The following is a 21,135-nucleotide window of genomic DNA, read 5'->3' on the forward strand; positions in this document are numbered from 1 at the left end:
GGCTACGAAACAGGAGCCTTCCTCCTTCTTGACACTGGGTAACCTTGAGGAGTCATCCCCCGCCTCCCCAATTTATTAGCATGGTACAAGAGATTAATGAGTTCCTCCCAACAAAGTGTGAAGGCATAATCATTATACACAGACACTGCCCAAAATTCCTGCATATTCATAGCCTCTCCTGGCAGGGTACCGGCAACTAAAACAATATTAATATTGACTACGAAAGCCCCTGGGTGAGACAGCATGAAGTGAGGGAGACATCAACTAGTGTGACATGGATACAGAGGGTGCTGCAAACATGTCAAGCCACAAACTGCCAGAGTTAGGAGGCACTTGGGTTAAGCAAGTATGAGTGTTCCTGAAGGCCACTAACCCCTTGTGTGCCACACCACAAACAGTGCCTACACCATTAAGCCATTATTTTCCCTCTTTTTCCCCTACAAACTTCTCAGTGGAGTTTCACACGATTCTTCAGCTACCTGGAAGATGCAATTTCAGGGACAGCATCATGCCATTTACTGTGTCAGGCAGGAATTGCCCAGAGGGAAAGGAAATATCCCACACTTTGTAACTACTTTGCAGCAGCACAAAAGCAAGAGATAAAGCCCTGTTGCCTGGGGCTAGCGGGGAATCTGCTTGATCCCAGCCTCCTCCTTTGCCTTCACTGTACAGTGCACACCAAACTGGTGCAACAGGCTTCAGAGATCAGCTCAGCCTGAGAGCATTATACCGACTTCAACTTACAAGATAAATCCCAGCTGCATTATTTGTATTTATAGTCCTGCTTACAGAAGCATGAGCCACATGTGGGATTTGCTGACGTAGTCCAAAAATCCACATTTTTGGACAAGAGCATCAGTGATCTCACCCAGATATAAAGTGCAATTTAGGAGGATGTTAAGAAGTTGCAGACTTATTTAGGAATATAAAGAGATACCAGAGCTCTTTCCTCCACAACCTCTGGTAATGTTCAGAATGGCATAACTGCACAGATCTGCAGCCCTGGTGCCTTCTACCTGTATACTAAGGAACTAATGGTAACTTCAGGGAAGGAGAGATCAAGAGTGCTGTCTTACTCGATGAAAATGCTGATGTGAATCAGGCAGGCAGCGAGGTCAGACCTCTGTTTAAAAACAAAACTGGTGTTAAAGCACCGAACAAAATACTAGAAAACATGCTGTGGAGGAAGAAGCTTGTATTGCATCTCCCAGGGGAGCGCTTAGCTGACTTAACAGGTCTTCTCCAAGTCTGGTTTCTAGTGTGCTGTCACTACCACTGCACAAAATAACACTGTGCAGGGGAAATGCATTTATTACTTGTATTCTACAAAAGTGTTCCAAAAATGAAAGATCTGTGAGTCTGCTGGAACAGTCTAGTCCAAGAAAGGAATTTTAAAAGGCCCTTTTTAAACCTTTACAACTTGTATAGTGCGTGGGGGATCACAAACAGGTATCAGTTCTGCATCTGCCCTGTTCAGCAAAGATTGGACTCCAATATCGAGAGAGAATGGTGTCAGCTTTGCTGCTTTGCTGCCCAAGTCAGCTTCCTAGATAAAGCTGTCCTTTGGAGTAAAAGCAGCAGCGTGGCCTCTCAGCCTTGCTGGAGTGGCCCCACTCGGTAGCAGGGGCTGTAGCTGGAGCCCAATAAACAGCATTGGTACGTTCGTAACTGCAGGAAGTGCACAAAGGCAAAGAGAGATATATCTTGAGCCACTACTTTGCCCAATTTGTTTAGCTGGCTTGCTTCCAAGGTTCATGCCCACCATCCATCACCACATAGGTCAAACCAAGCACTAAAGTGTGCAGGACATTCTTCTATGCGGAGGCCAAGTGCATCTGAGCTCACCAATGCCCTCTGCCCGTCACACCAGCCACCTTGCTTCTCTTAAGGGCTGCTAGCACCTGCCAGGCATACAACCAGCAGCACAGCACCCTTCCCTTCCACACAGCCCTTGGCAGCCAGCTGAGGTGGTGGGGGGAAGGATTGGCTCTCTGGAAAAAACTCAGTGTCCAAGTGACAGCACAACCCAAGCTCCACTTAAGGAAAAAAAAATTTCTCATTGTGAAGTGAACAGACAGTTTTGTGCCGAAAACACATTCCAGTCCCCTGCACTATTGATTTTTCGTGTCAGTAGAGACAAGCTAATCCTTTAAACTTAGTTGCTTCAATCCATGGTCTTGCAGTTGCTTCACTATTGTACCAAAGGCTCACCCTTCTACCCAGCCCTAGCAGCAGGAAGGCTTGCCTTCTGGCTGATGTTTCTTTTACTCAAAATGCAATCAGTTACAAGGAAAGCAAGAGAAAAAAATAGTAAAAAAAAATAATCACACACCAGAAGCTGAACTCCAGCTCTTAAGTCACCAGTACAACAAGTTTATATTCTACTTTCACAACACTGCACTCCTTCTGCCTCTCCTCCTGCCAGTTCAGGAAAAAACCCTTATTCACAAGGCCAGTTATTATCTGAAGTTCCCTTTGCATTAGGAAACACAAGGGGTGTGGGGAACTCTGAAAGAGCTAGTTTATCTGTCACAGGCATATGACAAGTAAGCAATCAAAAGAATTTATTGACAAGCCCACAGAAAAAGAATGGATCAGGATTAAGGAGGCAGGATTTATGCCACATTAACAAGGCTGTGCACCAATTTCAGCCTTATTAGTTTCACAATAAAGAAGCTGAGAATTGCTTTCCCATCCCATATTCAGACACCATTGATTTTAAACAAACTTGGCTCCTGTCCTTCTTCAACCACTTCAGAGCAAAGCAGCAACTTAACTGACCTTACTTTTTGGAAGCTGACTACATGAGAGGCATGAGAAGACTCCAATCAGTCCCTGAGACTGGGCTTTTAGCCAAGCAAGGCTGTATTTCAGAGGCACCTGTAACAAACAGTTAGGGCTATTGATATTTATGCTTAATGCAGTACTAATTCCTCTCCTGCCACAGCAAAAGCTCAAAACTCAGCTGCCTGTACATACAGAAATGGCATAATATTTTGGACCCTCGAGAAGCTTTTCCCTGTTTTGAAGGCTTTCAAACTGGATCTATGCACAGAAGTAGCAGTAGCCTTTATTGTACATTTCTTTCTACTTCCATATCAGTATCACAATACAATGCATCAGAGCATTTGTGGTAGGGAATATAATGCAGTATCTTTGTCAAGAAGGTCTTACCATTAATAACTTCTTATAGGGTATGCAAGGTGACATGCTAATAGTGCCCCAGTCCTGCTGCATCCCTACTGTAAGCTGGGGTAACCTGGAACATAACAATGCTGCAGTTTAAGCAACTTAAAAACGTCCATCAGCTTTCCTTCCTTTCCCTGTCTCACCCTCGCATCCCAGAGCAAGCACCCCAAACCTTTTTGATTGATGTGCTGTGAAATCAGCCCTCCCTGCTCCAGACACCTGCCACTGAAGCAGCTGCCTTCCCCACCGCTGGCTCTCAAGGTCTCTAGACACTGAGACCTGTAAGAATAAATATCCAGGAGACAGCAGCTGTGACCCATTTATTACCGGATGCTGCTGCAGGGCACAGCTGAAGAAGGCAGGGCAGAGGAAAAGCACTTGCTGCAAAGGGAAGAAGCGGAGCAAACCCAGGTGTCCTTGGAAGAAGCACTCTGCTTGCAGCACTCTTCCAGCTCTGCTTCTCCAGCTCCCAGTTGGCAAAAGACAACTTCGATCAAGCATGGATGTTCAAGTACTGCCATGAGGGCTCCCCTCATATCACTGCTAGGAGTAAAAAGTAAGACAAAAAACCCACAAAGCCCACAGAGGCCAGAAGGCAACCCTGAGCTGGAGACACGGACAGAGAGGCCACAAGAGTCTCATGCACTGAACAAGCTGATAAAACTGCCCTAGTGTAGGCAAATGTATCTGGAAATACCCTTTTTGACAACAAAAATCACAGGTACCTTTACAGAGAGCAGGGTGTGCACACACACATGCAGCACAGTCAGGAAGGAGAAATGCCAAGGAGGGAAGCAGAGCACGTACACTAGCGGCACAAAGCACGGCGCTCCAGCCTGTAGTCGAAGAGGGCCGGGAAGGCAGCACCGTGCTGAGGCAGACGGGATCTACATCAACACTTATCAGTTCAGCCTTCACATTTGCCGATTAAGTTCTGCTGGCACCGAGCAATTGTATGTGTCCTCAGACTACCTCCTCACCCCCCTGCACAGCCTCCCGCGGCTGCAGCCCGGCCCTGCTCTGGTCGCTGAGTATTCTGATCAGAGCGTCAGGCTGGGGTGACATTGTCCCCTCCTGAAGAGGGACGGTAAGCGCCTGCAAGCCCGCTCATTTTATTCACTGCACAAGCACGTTTCCAACTGGGATAATCTCCATTAAACCATCTGCGCTCCCATCTTTGCTCGGCCTGCACCCGCTGGGCTGCCTGCGATACTGCAGCATCTGTGAACCGGCAAAAGCGGATGCCGCGTCCTTTTCCCAATCAGCTAAAAAACCAACAGAGACTCAGACAGAACAGATGCACCTGGTAGTTTTGACGCGCTATCGAGCCAGGCTACCAGAAGTACCTGTGCCAGTGCCTCTTCTGAAAGGTGGACGGCTCCCTGTGAGAATTTAAGCCATTTCCTTTCCATCATGGGAAGACACCATGCCCCAAATTGCCAGGACAGGAGGAATGAGAAGAGAGTAGAGGTTTTAGCTACAACGGCTGCCCTGGTGCAGAAGAGAAGCGCCGTTTGCCAGGTCATGAATGCATTTTGGATCAGATGCTCTGAATGGCTGCTGATCCCCAGGATTTAATCTCTTATTTATCTCAGTATCCGCTTTCTAGAAACAGGGACTATCATGCCACATTCCTACATCACTGGAACAGAAAGGAAAGAAAATGTTATAATGAGAGATCTGAAACTTAAATCCACTGCCCCTTCCCTGCAGCCTACACAGAAGATGTCCAGCTGACCTTACAGAAAGCATGATAGAGCAACTGCACTGAAGTGTGAATTCAGCACGGAGATAACTCGACCCTGTCCTTAGCATTGCCATCGAGACAGCCAAGGGACTCAGGAGTCACTTCAGCTGTCGAGGACATGACAGCGTGGTGACGGATCTGAAGCGAAGATAGAAAGCCATCGATCTGCTTTAACTGTAATCAGTGCTTGCCTTCAACAAGGTCGCTGGGCCATCTAACACATGCCTTTCTTCCAGCTCGTTTGGCCTGTGTGGTCTTGCCCTCACAGGCGTGGAACAGCACAGCAAGGCTCACCTTTTAAACCTCCCAGGACTCCTACGGTCCCAAAGAGGAGGCAAATATTAGCAGCAAGTGATGGGACAGGAGCAAAAGTCTGTTCGAGTATTTCCTGCACTTGCCTTCACTTATTTGTTTTGCAAGCCTTTATTTTCCAAGGCAATTTAAAAACAAGAAGCAAGATAACCATTTGTTCAGACAAAGGTTAATAGGGGCCTAGTGGTCTCTGAAGACTCTGCAGTCACACTTAGGTGTGAAATTTTGGAGTAGCAATAAAGATGCTGCACAGACAAGCAAGTCTCAAGGGAAGAATTTAATCTGTCTAAATATTCTCATTATGTACATAGTTTTCAGCTTCCATTCACAGTGATCAGAGCAGAGACAGCTTCCAGAGGCCTTTTTGGACAATAAACCGTGAAATAGGATTTTTACATCAGTCATTATTCCCCTCTCCACCCCCAGCTCGAAGAGTCAACGTTCAAAATGGCTTTTGTTGAAAAGACGACATAGAGTTGGGAGAGATAGAGGTGACAGGAGGAAGGCAGCACAGATCTTTGGCAGACTGGTGGTACTTGGCACAAGAGAGCTCCCATTGGCACCATTTTCCCAGAAAACCTCAAATAGATTATTTCTCGTGGTAGTCAAAAAAAGGCTTTCTGTGCGGTCATGCACAGAGTAAGAAATATAACTCTACATCCAGAGACCTGCTTCACTAGAATGGGCAAGAGGTTCCAGTTACATCCCCCCATTTTGCTCCTAGAAGTCACTTAAACCTAAATACAGTACTAAGATGAGGTGAAAAAACTAGAGGCAGGCATCTAGGACAAAAGGGCTGATCCAAAAGCTCAGCTGCTTTCCTTTGGGATCGCAGTGTCCATCTGTCCCCTTGCCACAGGGGAACTTAGCCTGTAAAAGGAGACCTCATTTGTCCACTGAAACGTGGAACCTGAATTATTCCAACAAGCAAGAATTCAAAAAAGAAAAAGTCAAGAAAACAGAGAAAGTTCTCTGCAGGTACGATCCCCTGGGACCAAGGGAATGCTATGCTCTTGATGCATCTTGCCCCTCCTCACTTTTGTGTTCCCTTCTCCCCCTCAGACAGGCAGGTTTCAGCTTTTCTTGCATGTTCAAGACCCCACTTCTGTACACAAGAAGCTTGGACAAGATTTGTAGAGATAGTTACAGTGTTTTGCTATTAATTTTTTTGCTTGAAGTCAAGTGACTTCCTACCCCTACCCTCCCATCCCATCCCCAGGTTTCTCTCAGAAAGTTTAAGAGCTCTAACTACCAGTCACTAGCTATCCACATTGCAAACAGGACAGCAGGGGAAAAATATTAACCAGCACAGTCACTTCAGAGGCAGCCCAAACTTGAAGATGGTGTCCATACTGTGGTCTGAATGTTTTATAAATTATTACATCTCTTATCCCTCTCTAGGGAAGTCATCATCATCTTTGTTTTCCGGAGAATAAAACCACACAGCGTGAGCAGGGAGTGGGACCAGCAGAGCTGTAGGTAGAACAAGTCCCAGTTTACTCCCATACTCATCCAGTAAGAAGCATTAGAGACCTTAACAGAAATCCACAGCTCTGAGATAATGCTGACACCCAGCAGTCTCCTGAACACAGTGATTGTGGGGACCCCCCCTCCAGTAACCCACCACAGACCGCTACGTTCTCCCATGAACAATCCCTCCCTACGTCTAAGCGGGAGCAGAGAAAAGCACCGAAACCCTCATCTCAATTACTGAGCAGGGAAGGATTAGCCACTACCAAAGACTTTGCAGATATTTATTCTCCAAATCCACAAGAAGAGACAAGCAGAGGGAAAAGCTCCTCAGAGCTCTGTACACAGACGGCAAGTCTAACGCTTACACAGTCTTAATTTTTTAAATTTTTCAAGTCCTAACAACAATTATCCTCATGAATTATAGACATAATATCTGAGAGATGCAGGCAGTAATTAATGCATGTCTGCCTTTTCTGACTAGCTCCTTCTGCTGGGTCAGAGAGAGTTATTGAAATTCAGGAAGGAAATCTTCAGTCTTCTGGAAGTTTTAAAGAAACAGATTGAGACACAATTTAATAAAGCAATAATATTTCTTTTAAATAATTAACTAGGCTTTGACATTCACTAATATTTCTGAGACCAAGCTCTTATTTTTGCAATAATGCTGGAACAAGAGCACTCAGGAATGTGATCCACTGCAGGTCCAAGATGTAGTTAACTGCAAAATTGTTTCAAATAGTCTTTACCCCTGGACTTCTCTGCACACACGGCCACCTTCACTCTTTTTTCTTAAAATTCTTACCAAGACCCTTAACAGAAGCCACGCTATGCAGCACTTGCATACTCCCCTCTTGTCATTTTGCCCTACTGACATCTGTCTCCAGGTACGAGTGCTCAACTCTCCCCAAGCTCAAGAGAAGCAGTGTTTATCATCCTTTGGGAAAAACCTCAGTTTCACAGCAGAACCACAGCACAGTAATAGATGCAACAGACAATCCTAATCTAGACAGAAAGCTATTACTAAAGCAGTATATAGCACTGGATGTTGTTTAAGTGGGCTGTTTCCATCATCTCTCAAAAAACAGATTCTCCTGCAGCATACACAATTTTATTCACATAAAGAATACACTCAAGAGAACTCAATATATTCAAATATACTGGTAACAGTTACCTCAAAGCAACAACTACTTAGCCAGGCACTGAAAAACCCCCACCCTTTGGCATGGGCATATCACCTGCTTAAGCAGTATAAAACTACACAACAAGAAGTACAGAACTCCACTTAAACACAAAATCATAAGGATTATTCTGATGGCCACCAAATTAAAACACAGCCATGTCACCAAGAATAGAGAGGGGGTATTTGGCCAATAAGGTCAGACTGAACCGAAAGCTTCACACCTCTGTTGTGCACTTGAACCACATTATCTCTACAGGAAAAATCCCTATCCACTAGAAGCGAAGTTTAAATGGAAATAATGGTTATCCCAGTTTCAGAAACTCACCAGATACAATCTGTAAGCATCAATCCGTCGAATTGGCCCCCAGCACTTGTCTGTATCGTTATACTTTGTGCCATCTCCAACACTGCAAGAATGGTTGCCAGTGGCACTGCTGGGAAAGGAGGGAGAAACAAAAGACAGTAATTAACTCAGATGTCTTCCCCTCTCCTGCATTCAAGAAAGAACGATCAGAGACCTGAAGTGTTCATTCCTCCTCTCCCCCCCTCCTTATGTTTTCTGGACTGTGTAACAGAGCAAGTCATCAAGTACCGTACATTTAAGGCAAATTCTTGAATTGCCTGCAGTTAGTTACAAGTTCGGTCATTTGGTCATCAAGCTAGCAAGTTTAGGTCATATATGGATCACTGAGGTTTTCCATCTCCAAGTCATGAGTCCAAATCCAGCCCAGATTTGATCAAACCAATCTCCTTCATTATCTGTTTCTTTGAGAAAGGAACTGGTCCTAGTCCAGAGCTAAGTCCATGTAACATCACCACTCGCTGGTCACAGGCTTGGTAAGTATCACACCTCTCAGCCCCAAAGCGACAGAGAAGCTGAAATATTGCACAAAGTATTGCAATCAAACTATTGAGCAACAAGTCCCATGTCTGCAAGTGCTGAAGCTGGAAGTACTTCACACCTGAGGACTCATCTGAAATCAGGTCAGCTACTTTTCAAGCAGGCAGCAGGCACTTGGGTGGAGAACATAAAACAACTTCACCTTCCCACCCACAAGTGATGAGCCGTCCTTGAGTCATTTCTCCACTCTGTTCTTCAGAACGTAGAGCTGATCCCAGTCAGATTTATCACCCCATCAAATCCAAAAGCCTGCTCTCTTCTCTCTTAGCACACAACCCCCAGCAGTAAGCACACTTACCAGGTCACTTGCATGAGAGAGACCGGTACAGCTGCTGCATAGATTGCCAGGTCTCCATAGAGGTAGATGATTATGCAGAAATAGAAGAGGTTGACACCCACTGCAGGAAAAGGAAATATTGTACAGAGACAGCAGAATACACAGGGACTCTTGAACTCTGCACTTCAAATACACAAAGCTTTTTCAAGGTCTTAAAAATAAATCACCATTTGCCTCCACAGTTTATTTCTTTCTGCAGCAAACTCCACCCAAGGGTCACATCAGCGGCTTAGGGGACTTAGCCACAGCACAGGAACTGATGGGACATGGGGTGCCTCAGAGCTGAACTCTGCCCCCTTCAATACCTGGCCCTGACACTCGGCACTCTAGTTCAAACCCATCCTCCAGTCACCGGTTGAGACCAACAGGTTTCACGTAAGTCATCTACCAGATGAAGCTGTCAACTTGGAACAGCCACTGGCAAACATCTAGCTGATGCTTGCAGACTTGGTGTGAGCGCAGCTTGATAAACAGTGAAATGAAGAGAGAAGATGCTTTTAGTCTCTGCCGATTCCAAACCCTCTGGCTTGCAAACCTGCAGGACCTTCACATTAGGGATTTGGCCCTGCAGAGCTCAGGTTTCCAGGGTTGAAACAGAGCTGCTCTAGGAGATTCCTTACCATGAGCAACTTGAGTCAACATTCAAACCTGCAAAGCTTTAAAACTCTGTTTCTGCAACCCTCATACCCTACTGCCACAGTGTATGCTGTTCCTGCCCCACACTGTTTTCTTAGGTGTTTTCTTTTTTTTTTTTTTTGCCCTGCCTTCATCTATGAGATTAAAAAAAATCTTACACAAGTTAATTGGGTGCACAGAACAGCCTTATGGGGCACAAGACACTGCAGGGATAAAGAAATGCTTGATGAGACCCCGGGATTCTTTTCTTCCAAGCAAGTCAGTATAAATCTCACCAAGGAAAAACAAACTGGAACATATTTTAGTTCAGAGACACGTGAGCTACAAAAAAAAAAGCCTCAGATTTGTTTCATTTAGGAATTTGACATTGAAGGAAAACAGCTCAAGGAACCTGCCCAAACTTTCAGGTTGCAATGCCACCTGATGCTTAATCCTAATGCAGCTTGGGCAAATCAATTCACCTCTCTAAGCCTTGCATGTGACAGCTATCAAACAAGGACAGCATTACTGCACGAATGCAGACTAACATTTCTATACTGCTTGGATGCCCCGAAGTTTTACCATGTTTTGCCATCATACTGCCCCTGGATCTCTGGATGTCAGGAAGCATTAACAGGCATTCGCCTTTGTTTAAATAAATTATTCAATATGCTGAGACTACTTAGCATAAAACATTCCCAAAAAAAGGGCTGTATTGGGAAAACAGCAAGAAAACTTTCCTGCCTCTGTAAAGCAGCACACTAAGCCCAGTACTCTGGAGTCATTCCTGGTTTGTCTAAACAGACAAATGGAGATGTTACAGAAATTGTCAGATCATTTCATATAGTTCCCCCCTTGTTTTCTTCCTCTGTGAAAGATTTTAGATGGCTTCACAGTTAATGAGTCTCTGCATTGTTCTGAAGATGGCAACAATCTACCTACCAGTTTTCTCCAATTTACTATTAAAAAGGGTTGAAGATTATAACAAATATCTAATGTAAGACAGAAGCTGCAACACACTAAGCATAGGACTAGACAGATTCAGATATAAATTTATTTTGAGGATCTGCTACTGATCTCGGGCCCCAGCTGCACCCCCCCCCCCCCCCAAACAAGGCTAACATGACCAGCTAAGCCACAGCAGCACCACCAGGTACCCACCAGCACACACTATATCCCCATTCCAGCACCAACTTCTCTGTCTGTGGGAAGTACAGGTGGCAGTTCTCTCCCAAACTCATTGTCTCAAAGGCAGGAAGACTTTACCATCAGTTCTTTTATAAACTGCTACTGACCCTCCCTGATCAATACTTTCATTACTGGACACGGAACGGGAAAAAAAATAAATCAATGACTTCCTGTGGGGAAACAGCATGATAGATGTGCCCAGAATCCGTTATTGCAATAAATGACTGCTCAGTCCCAGAAGAAAGCACCCAACATTGGGGAAAAAAAAAGCAGTTCTTCAGAGCCAGCTCTTTTGAAAGAGCACACAGGCCCTTCACAGCCTAAACCTAAGTCAGTTCCCTTTAAGAAAGCAGACAGCCTGAAATTGAGATTTATCCCCAGCTTACCTCCCAGGACTGCAGATTCAACTCCTGTCAGATTGTTGAAAATAAAAATCAGTCAAGAGAAAGGAGCAGAGAACTTACTAGAAATCAGAGGCTTAGAGGTCTATGGCAAAGCTTTCTCTAGCCTTCCCTCTGAAGACTGTAAAACCCTCAGACACCTTGGGTTTGGATCCATGCTTTGTATATTGTGAGCAAAAACCCACCCAGACATTCGCTACCTGTGAAACTGCAGAGGTTGGCACTTCGAGCTGGGAATTCCCAAGTGCGGCTCAGTTTCTCAGCCCTAGGCAGGAGCAACTGGTCACTGAGCAACTGCCCTTATTCAAGGCCTTTCTGTACAACCATCAGAAGGAAGCACCTCAGTAAGGATCTGCAGAGGGAGGTACTTAACTTGTCTCCTCTCTGCAACCACTTAGCAGACCAGAAGGTGTCTCTGAACTAGGACTCAGTATAGGGATGGAGCCTCATTGCTGAGCACAGAGGAAGCGAAAGCAGCAAGTGAGTTACAGCTGCCCCAGACCTCATCTCATCTGAAGTCACAAGCTGTTTCAAGCTATGGTCTGCAGCTGCTCCAGCTGGCTTCCTGCAGAGAGATTCATCCCTTTGCATTGGGCTGAGTAGGTCCTGGGAAGGATCCCTAACACAGAAATCAGATAACTCTGGCTAAAGCAACATTAAGAAGAGGGATTAAGATTTAGAGTACTAAGCAGTTTATATCACTTTGCTAGGAAGTGTACATCAGTGCCTGATGGGAGAGAGGACATGTATTTCCAGCACCCTCTACTGTCTGAGCAGCAGCAGCATCAAGGCAGAGAGGTCTAGAAGGCAAATGCCCAATGCCTGGCTGGCTCTGGGGGGCTGTTACCACCTCCCCCTGTGAAGCACATGCAAAGCAGGGGCCTTCTGGAACTTCTTTATGGGAGCACACTGCCTCCTGTGTTCCCCCAGACCTCCTGCAGCTGAACAGGCCTTTACAGCTGAATCCTCAGCAATACAGCTAAGCCCTGTTATATGGTGCTTGCTCTCAAAGTACTTCCCAAATATTACTCCCCAGAGGGTGATCGAGAGACAGGGAAGTGTTCAGTGTTCTATGGATGACAAAGCATACAAACAAGAAAACTTGCTTCAAGTCAGAGCAACCCAGTGCTACAGGCAAGACAAGGAACAAGACATTTCTGAGTCTCCAACCCACACTCAAGTCACCTCTCCTCTTCTCTGACTAGAAAAGTGGCAGCCTAATCCAAGGTGGATTATTTTGATAGTCCTAAGTGATTTAAATCTACAAAGACCCAGAAGAGGCATGCAGGGAAATTAAAAAGTTCTTTCAATTGGACTTTAAAATCAGAAATAATATAGTTCAAATAATCTTCACTCCTTAAGACCAGTCGTCCTTCAGAGGCAACAGTCTTACACTGGCATAAAGCTGATGTAATGTAGTGGAAAAAACCAGCCCATCGCATCTTTGCAAGGTGGCCAGTGAACAAGAGAAAATGTCACTTTCCGCAAGAAATGGGGCCTGACAGGCTCAAAACTGCACAACCATGGTGTCTGATGATTTTCTGGCTCTGCACAGCATTTCAAATGTACTGTTCTACAAGTTTCAGAATACCTAACATTGTAGTTTGCATTTCTGTCACATACAGCAATGGATGTGGCTTTATTGCAGTAGGGTTACAAGTTTGTTCCCTGGCATACAAGAGACATTTAAAAGCAGAAGACAAGACAGCTGCCTATCATATGCACACCAGGGACCCTTTCAGGAGTTCATGTCCCAGCAGCTCTCTTGGCAACTCCCCAGACACAAGCGATTCTCAGAAGCTCTCCCCAGAAGTCTCCCTCCTTCAGACTGCTACTTACAGGGTTCAGGGAAGCCTGAACATCTTATTCTCAAATGCTACAACCAAGACGGAACTAGCAAACACTACAGCTGGCCTCTGCTGCTTTAGACAGTGGAGATCACAGAGGATAGATGCAGTTCAGAGTTAGGTTAAGGGCAGTTAGAAAAGGCACTGACTTACACTTACCTGTCTCAAGAAACTGGGCCCATAACCCGCAGTATTTTGGCTAGTTCCGCTACCACCACAGCACCCTCTCCTTCACGCAGGTTCTGGCCCACCCGGCCCGTAAATACTCTACTTTGTAGAAACACCACACAAGGGGACGAATACAGTCCACAGAGAGAAGGAACGACATTGCTGGATAGAATCATCACAAACTCAGGATGCAAACCCACACTGAGAAGCATGCAAACTTAAGGAAAAGCCATACACACAACGTGCAGGAGGACCTGAAGGGACTTTTGAAAATGTGAATCACTTACCTTTATTGAAGAACATGGAAGCCATCTGGCCCATTTCCACCCTCTCAGTGATTTCAAAGATATTGGGTGAGCCACGTCTCTCTGCAAGTTGAAAACAAGACGTGTTTCAACCAGGCCCTCCAATAAACCCAGCAGCCAGACTATCAGAAGACACTCCAGAAGCTCAAGCAACAGTTTGAAGGACAGTATGTATGACTCCACAGCTGCAGAGTCACTGGTCCAATTACTCTGCTGAAGTTAGTTTAGAAGTGTTTTCAAAGTGAGATGTTCTCATCTTAGTGACCTAGAAGGAAAGATCTTTATCAGACTGTAGAAGGTGAACTGAATTCTCAATGAGTCTTATCTTGCAAGTGCTAAGGACTTTGGGATGTGAGCACATGGAATTAAGGGTGAAATGGACAGAACAGTCCTGCTCCAGTTGCTGGAGCCCACTGGGACACAGTCTGCAGAGAATAGGTCTCAGATGCAGTGAAAGCATGAACTGGGTACTTACGAACTGACAGGATAGGTCGTGTCTCTGCTCGCTCGTAGCCATCTTGGAGGAGAACGTCACTGTCAGATACTCCAGAGGAAGAATCCTCATCCTCGTCATCCTCCTGGAAGAAAAGACCAGACCACTGCTGAGATGTCTGCTACCCACAGTACAGGCTGTGGCACCACCAGTGTCATGGTCTTGCTTCCAGGAACTCAAAGGAAGGTCCCAAACAGGGATGAGCAGGACATGCAAGCAAAGGCAATACCAGGGAGCCCTTGGCCTGGGCTTGGGTTGCTGTGGAGAGCAGAAGAGAGCACTAGCAGAGCAGGCTGAAGTGAGTGACAGGCTCTGCTGTCCTAGCCTAGGTCACGCACACAGCAACAGTGTCCAATGCCAATAGTAATATGTGGCAAAAGGAAGTTAGAAACTTCTGGCAGATCTGCAGGGTTGCAGAACTGGTAGAAAAAAAATCCAAACTATATAGTCTTAGCTAGTCAGAGCAGACAGGTCTAGCTCCTAACTCCAACCCACTAACATACAGGCAGGGATCTAAATCAGTGCAAACAATTATGTCTCGCACTGATCCAGAAAAGCCACTAAAGCCAGGATCCAAAAATCCACAAGTAAGTTTTACAGCAAGGACATACTTCAGAACTGTCCACTCCCTGAGATACAGTGTGAGTAGCAGCAGGGAGATTCCAGCCTGTCCCAGTTAAATGACCTGAGATCTGTGAGGATTTATAGACCTCAGCACAGTCCAAATGGCACTAATACATTGGCTGCCACCTCTCCACAATCACTGAGCAGCACTTCTGGGCAAGGAGAGCATAATCAGTAAGAAATGTGAACAGCACAAGAAGTTTTTCAAAGCAGGAGCAGAAAATCCTGTCTTTAATGAGCAACCCACAGGGCACTAACAGCCATATTTTATATGGCAAAGTTAAGTACAGTAGAAATTTATTCCTTTAGTTATTAATGAGGCAAAGCAAAGACGCAGAGGAATCTCAGGCAAGTCCTACAGGATAAAAGAACAAGAGAAAATGGAATATTAAACCCCACACAAACCTTGCGTTTTTCCATTCTCTTCCATCGCAGCTGGGCATTTGCAGCAGCCATGGCTTCCACCACAAAGGTTGTAGTCATATAGCTAGAGAGAGAAATTCAATTGATAACAAAAACAGTCAAGAACTGTCACTGAAGGGAGATGGAGAATTATTCCCATCTGTTTGTAGGAGCCAACCAACCAAAACAACCCTTTCACCAGCTCCCCCCACACACACTGCGTCTTTGGTACAGTGTTTCATCTCAGTTTGCTGCTCCCTTCTGTTCTTGAGATTAAGGTGTTCAAGCAGACCACAAAATGCAGTAAAATGTAACAGGCCTTCAGATGCAAGAAGACACTTTAGGTATCTGGAAGGCACCTTCCTAGTGTTTCTGTGGGTTGAAGAAGGCAAGAGGACTTCCCCCTTTGTTAGAAAGCAAGCTTCCTTCCTCTTTTTAGGGCCTAGGATGAACACAGTACTATTCTGAAGCTTATCTATTAGGGCCTGTGGCAAAGGTACTATGGTCCCTTAAAGAACCTTCCAAATGGCATCAGAAGCAAAGCAGCAATACAAGACCAAGGAGCAGATCACACGTGCATGCAAATAGACTTTGCTGGAGCCCAGGGGAAAAGCTGCCCAGGAAGACAGCGAGAGCTACTGATGGCAGGAATATCATTATCTTGGCTAAAACCAGTCCTATAATAAAAAACCCAAACCTCAAATCAATCTTATTTAAGGCTTTAAAGTGGTTTCTCACTGCTTCAGGAACTGGACTCACTTATCAAGCTCAAATGAGAGATTACTTTTGCAAGGACAAAAGAAGGCAGCCCTGTCCTGAGGCCCATGTAGCAATTTCTGCCTAGACTCATCTGGCACTGAAGGGTCCCCAGCGGGCATGAGGAAGTCACAAGCACCAGAACAAAAGCAACAGGGCAAGGCAGCTCCCAAGGCACGTAGTACTTCGAGCTGCGTCTTCTCAGTTTAATCCAGTGCAGTTTTGGTACGCAGGCTTGGAGGCTTGTGGTTTTCTGCTGATCTTGAAGGATTGTCTGCTGGTGCTGAGTTTCATACACTGAATTTACACTTTTAAACTAATGTATCTAAAAGAAATTGCTTCCAAAGCTCCCAGTTACTGCTACCCCCCCAGTTTACATTTTATCAAGCCTTTGCAGCATACAGCTTTGAGGTGGGGAACTTACAAGCATTACTACAGTCAGTACTGACCATACAGTCCCTCTATACAGCAGCACCTGACAGATCCAAAAAGCACTGCCTCCAAATCAAAGGCACATTCAGGCTGACAGAGCTGGTTATGACAAGAATGGAACTTCTAAATTCCATTCTTACAAACACCAGTAGGGGATTTTGGTTTATTTCATTTTAAAACCAGGGGAGAAGCAAGCAGGGATTCACAGCCCATCAGAAGATGGCAATTCTATTAATAACTACTTAGACATCAGGGCTGTACCAATAGCCTTCAGCTCCACCTGCTGCTCCAGCAGGCAGACATCGGGCAGAAGCTCATGGCAAGCCAGCATGAAAATCGTGAGACCAGCTCCAAGTTCTCAACCAGCAAAGGGGGGCTGGGGGGGTGGCGGAAGGGAGAATAAGATGGGCCCAGCTATACAGTAATTTATTTTCCTGACACTCTTGCAGCTGCCCAGAGAAAACTAACACAACAGGTCTGCATCACATCCGCAAGTCACAAAGCAGAGAAATGAACCTGTGTCACCTGGGACCTGGTTAGTGTTTGGGGAACTGATCCATGACAGAGGTAAGCGTGGGACGTACCCACACGGAGGACAGTGTCAAAAAAGGAAGCTGAGAGAAAGGTCCCAGAAGACTCTGGACTGGAGAAAAAGTCTTTCCCATCAGTCAGACAGGATGTTGCAGCACCATACTGCCGATAGTCAGAAAATGCATCCCTCCAAATAAGGTCCACAAGCAACACAACTGCAGAGACCAATGTTCAAGCAGCACAGGGATAGGATCACTCAGAAGAGCAGCAAAACCCTTAGCACTGTCCTTACAGCCCCACCCAACCGAACCCCCCAGCCTCCTAAAGACACATATTCATGTCCTACCTCATAAATCCCAGGAACATTAGGAGAACGAGGCTGACGAGCCACCCTGCTGTTGCAAAGGCCTTTGGCATGGTTAGGGCTCCTGTCCCAACGATGAGGTTGAACATGTAAACCAGACCAACCTACAATCATCCACATAATTCAATGTGAGAGTTTGCAGCTGTACCAGAGATCATCCAAGACACATCACATGCATACTGAATTAAATGGAGAGCAATCTTTGTGAACAAGCAGGGTAGGAGCAAGCCCATGCTAGAAATAAATACAGGAGGGGACTGATAGCCAAAGAGAACAAAGTGAGTGTCAGCACATTTCTGGAGAAACTGATACTCCTCTCCATTTTTTATAATTCTTTTTAAATATTTTTTTTCTTTCAAACACGCCTGAAGTTTGAAAGCTAAGTTAGAAACGCCTAAAGAAGTAAGTAAGTAAGTTAGAAACGCCTAAAGAAGTAAGTAAGTAAGTTAGAAACGCCTAAAGAAGTAAGTAAGTAAGTTAGAAACGCCTAAAGAAGTAAGTAAGTAAGTTAGAAACGCCTAAAGAAGTAAGTAAGTAAGTTAGAAACGCCTAAAGAAGTAAGTAAGTAAGTTAGAAACGCCTAAAGAAGTAAGTAAGTAAGTTAGAAACGCCTAAAGAAGTAAGTAAGTAAGTTAGAAACGCCTAAAGAAGTAAGTAAGTAAGTTAGAAACGCCTAAAGAAGTAAGTTAGAAAGTATAGGAGCTTTTTGTTTGCTTGTTTTCAAATCCACTGCCTTCTACCAGAAGGGTCTACGCTGTGGGTTGAGCCCTCTCCTTGTTTTCTGACCTGAACCTAAGTAGTTACGACTACATACACAAGTTACCTTTCAGAATCTCTTGTTCTTCTTTATTCTCAGTCTTCATTTCTTTGGAAATAGCCAAACATAATTCTAATTCAAAGCCTGCTTGCCATTTTACCAGCAAGCAGCTGAGCACATTCTGAAGAAGGGATTTTAATTCTGGAAGGGAAAGGATTTTATCCTCTCTGGCTATGAGCTTTTTTCTGCCCAGGGGCAAAAGGTAACTGTGCACCTGGACAGGACCTCCTCCGCCCTGCCCCCAACTATAAATATATCTGAACTCAAGATCAAAAATTGCCCCAAAGCTGGGGGGGGGTTATTATCATTTTATACAGGTCAGAGCCTCTCCAGAGGAGAGCCAATAAAGAACTGTGTCTGAGTACACTTTTCTGGGTGTGGAGCAACTAATATCAGGAGAACTATTCTCCCCAGAGACCCTGCGAGCACTCCTGCCCTACATTCACTGACATAAGCACAGCAAATTCATCTTTTGATGGGTCTCCCAGAATGATGAAAAAAAAAAAAAAAAAATCAGCCATTGCAGCTCGCAGGAAAGTTCTGTTCATTCAGCTGGCAGAGCTGTCATTCCCCGAGCACAACTCAGGTGCCCAGGGCCATGACCTACTCTTCAGTGAAGGACTCTTAAAATTTTAAAAGACCTCAGGTGATTTTCCTTGACTGTGGTTAAGTAGACAGAGATGAGAATGGCGCCCGTGTGTTCAGCCTGGCTAGACATCTTCAGGGAAAGAGGAGAGAGTCATAGCCTTTGATATTAGACTCTAGGAATTCATGCAACACTGACATAACGACATAAGAGCAGGTGACACTAATCCTTTAGGGTCCAGACGTCCCGGTTACTGTCTTGTTCTTTAGTTTCTCAGTTGTGACCTATTTCTGCAGCCTAATATCTGGTTCTTCTAAATTCAATTTTTAACACAGGGTTGAAAGCTTTCAAGTATTTGAAAGCCAACACACAGATTTCAGGACTGGTTCTATATTTAGTGAGTTCACTTCAGAAAGAAAAAAAATGTTTGCAAAGCGCTGTTTTTAAGAGCGGACACTGTATGAACACCTGTGGCTATGAAAACTGGTATTCCCAGTAACATGGTAAAGCAGTAATTGGCTCTGCAGTTTCACAGGACATCACATTACACAGAAGAAACCTCTTGATTACTGGTTATAAGTGAAGTGGTTTAAAACAAATTGCTACAACAGCTACAAATAAGGAAACTTTAAGAAACTCAAGAGGAAAATGTTATATAAAGTAAAAAAAGAGAAGCAAAGTGGGCTAGTTTCCATGTCGCAATCCCCCCTGTTTATGCCAGCTTCACGTGACAATTTGGGTTGATAAAAACACTAACAAGATGTAAGAAAAGTGGGTAGAAGGATGCAAGGGCTGGTATGAGGCATGAAGCTCTCTTTAACACTTTTAGAACTATACCTTAAGCAGACATCATCCCTCTACATTATATAAAGTCATCTGTGATGTAAAAAACCCCACAACTCCAAGTACTAAGCATTTTTAAGTACCCTTTGAGCTCCATCATCTCTTGAAACAAGGAGGTTTTGTCCATGGGGAAGTAGGACATGAAAATACCATGCTGAAAGAAAAGGATTTTGAAAAGACTTGTGAGCAAATCCATAAACAGCGGTACTTACGTAGGGAGAGTAAAGCTCTCCTGTGTCAGTAATGCCACCGGCCATGTTGAAGACTGTGAGGAGGCTCAGAGCAAAGCGAGGAGGGTGTTTTCAGGAGGGTGTTTTTAACTTCAACCTAGGGAAACAACACAAAGTTGTGTTAGCTTTGTCGGAAAGAGGAGGAACTCACGAGTCAGCTTTTGGACATCGGTCTTCTAGTATTTGAGGAAAAGAGGATTTCAGCAGAATCTTGCACTCCGGACAGATATACCCCACTCACCAGCAACACTTGGTGCAATACTCTACTGAAAAGTTCTCATACCCATTAAACTAGTATAAAAGTAACCAGAAGGCCCTGCCCTTTCACAGCACGTGACGACCAAACTTCACCTTCCCCAAACAGCCAGAGGGGCCGTTTCGGACACTAAAACCTCAAGAGGAAGAACGCCTGCCTTGAGGATGACCTCATACCGCTGCTTCTCACACAGCTACTACTCTTAGAAAGCACGTGCCTCCTGCAAATGAAAGCAGTAAAAAAAACAGCCTACAGTCTCTCCTCATAATCTCAAGTAAAGAAATAAGGGGGCAAATGAAAATACTGGACCTATGAAAAAAAAACGAAGAAGCTTTGTTACATGTACTAAGGTTTCCAGAGCAGAATTATTTGGGGAACTTCTCATTGTCTTAGAAAAACTAGAGGGGAGAGAGAGAACCCAAGCCTTCTGAAAGGTTTCAGAGTCAGTAAGTAATTAGGCCTAGTTGAATTAAAAGCTTTATGAAATTCCTCCTACTTCTACATATGCTCCATACCAACTGGGACAAATCATCAGCGCTAACTTCACAAGTTAAGAGCATTGCTAAAAACGCAAACAGTTCCTAGGCTTACACACACACGCTAGACAACAGAAATCAATCAAGCAGCACAGCTCACTGTGGCCGTAACTAGACCAGCCCTCAGAAGAAGGGGCCAGACATCATCTTTTATAACAGACCTCGACTCAAGTCACAGGAGCCAACCTCAACAAACCAAGAGAAAGCAGCAAGACCACGGGCACACTAACAGACACCTCCGGGACATGGCTGGGGAAAGCGTGCTTGTGCAGGGCACGCACCCCAGCACAGGAGGGGCCCTACCCCGGGGTCCGGAGCCTACTAAAGCCTCCAGAGACCCCCGGCCCTACCGCTTCCCGGCTCCCCCCGGGCCTGTCCCCCCCAGCCCCCCGGCAGGCTCGGCTGCTCGCCCAACCAGCCCTCCTCGGCAAACCCCCACCCCACCCCGCAGAAGCCCCCTACGATCCCGAGAGCCCCCACGACCCCCCCGTGGCCCAGCGGCCTCCCCCCCCGCCCCGGGCCTTGTCGCTCCACCTCACCACCACCTCACACCAGGACCCCCAGGCCTCACCCCGCACCCCCCCCATGGGACCCCTCCCCAG

The 21,135-nt window shown here is 45.4% G+C and overlaps 1 protein-coding gene across 1 annotated transcript in view; it reads right to left on the minus strand.

The window, feature by feature from the left end:
• Nucleotides 1-19,768, minus strand: part of TMEM104 (transmembrane protein 104) — a 41,143-nt gene extending 21,375 nt beyond the window's left edge. The window contains exons 1-7 of the mRNA XM_009821813.2: nucleotides 19,724-19,768; nucleotides 17,248-17,369; nucleotides 15,186-15,267; nucleotides 14,139-14,238; nucleotides 13,646-13,726; nucleotides 9,101-9,200; nucleotides 8,227-8,335 (exon numbers count right to left, since the gene is read on the minus strand). Of these exons, the coding sequence (XP_009820115.1) occupies nucleotides 8,227-8,335; nucleotides 9,101-9,200; nucleotides 13,646-13,726; nucleotides 14,139-14,238; nucleotides 15,186-15,267; nucleotides 17,248-17,369; nucleotides 19,724-19,768 (639 nt within the window). The remainder of the gene's footprint in view (nucleotides 1-8,226; nucleotides 8,336-9,100; nucleotides 9,201-13,645; nucleotides 13,727-14,138; nucleotides 14,239-15,185; nucleotides 15,268-17,247; nucleotides 17,370-19,723) is intronic.
• Nucleotides 19,769-21,135: the final 1,367 nt, after the last annotated feature.

Source organism: Gavia stellata, chromosome 22 (assembly GCF_030936135.1).
Source record: "Gavia stellata isolate bGavSte3 chromosome 22, bGavSte3.hap2, whole genome shotgun sequence".
In the NCBI taxonomy this organism is placed as follows: Eukaryota; Metazoa; Chordata; class Aves; order Gaviiformes; family Gaviidae; genus Gavia; species Gavia stellata.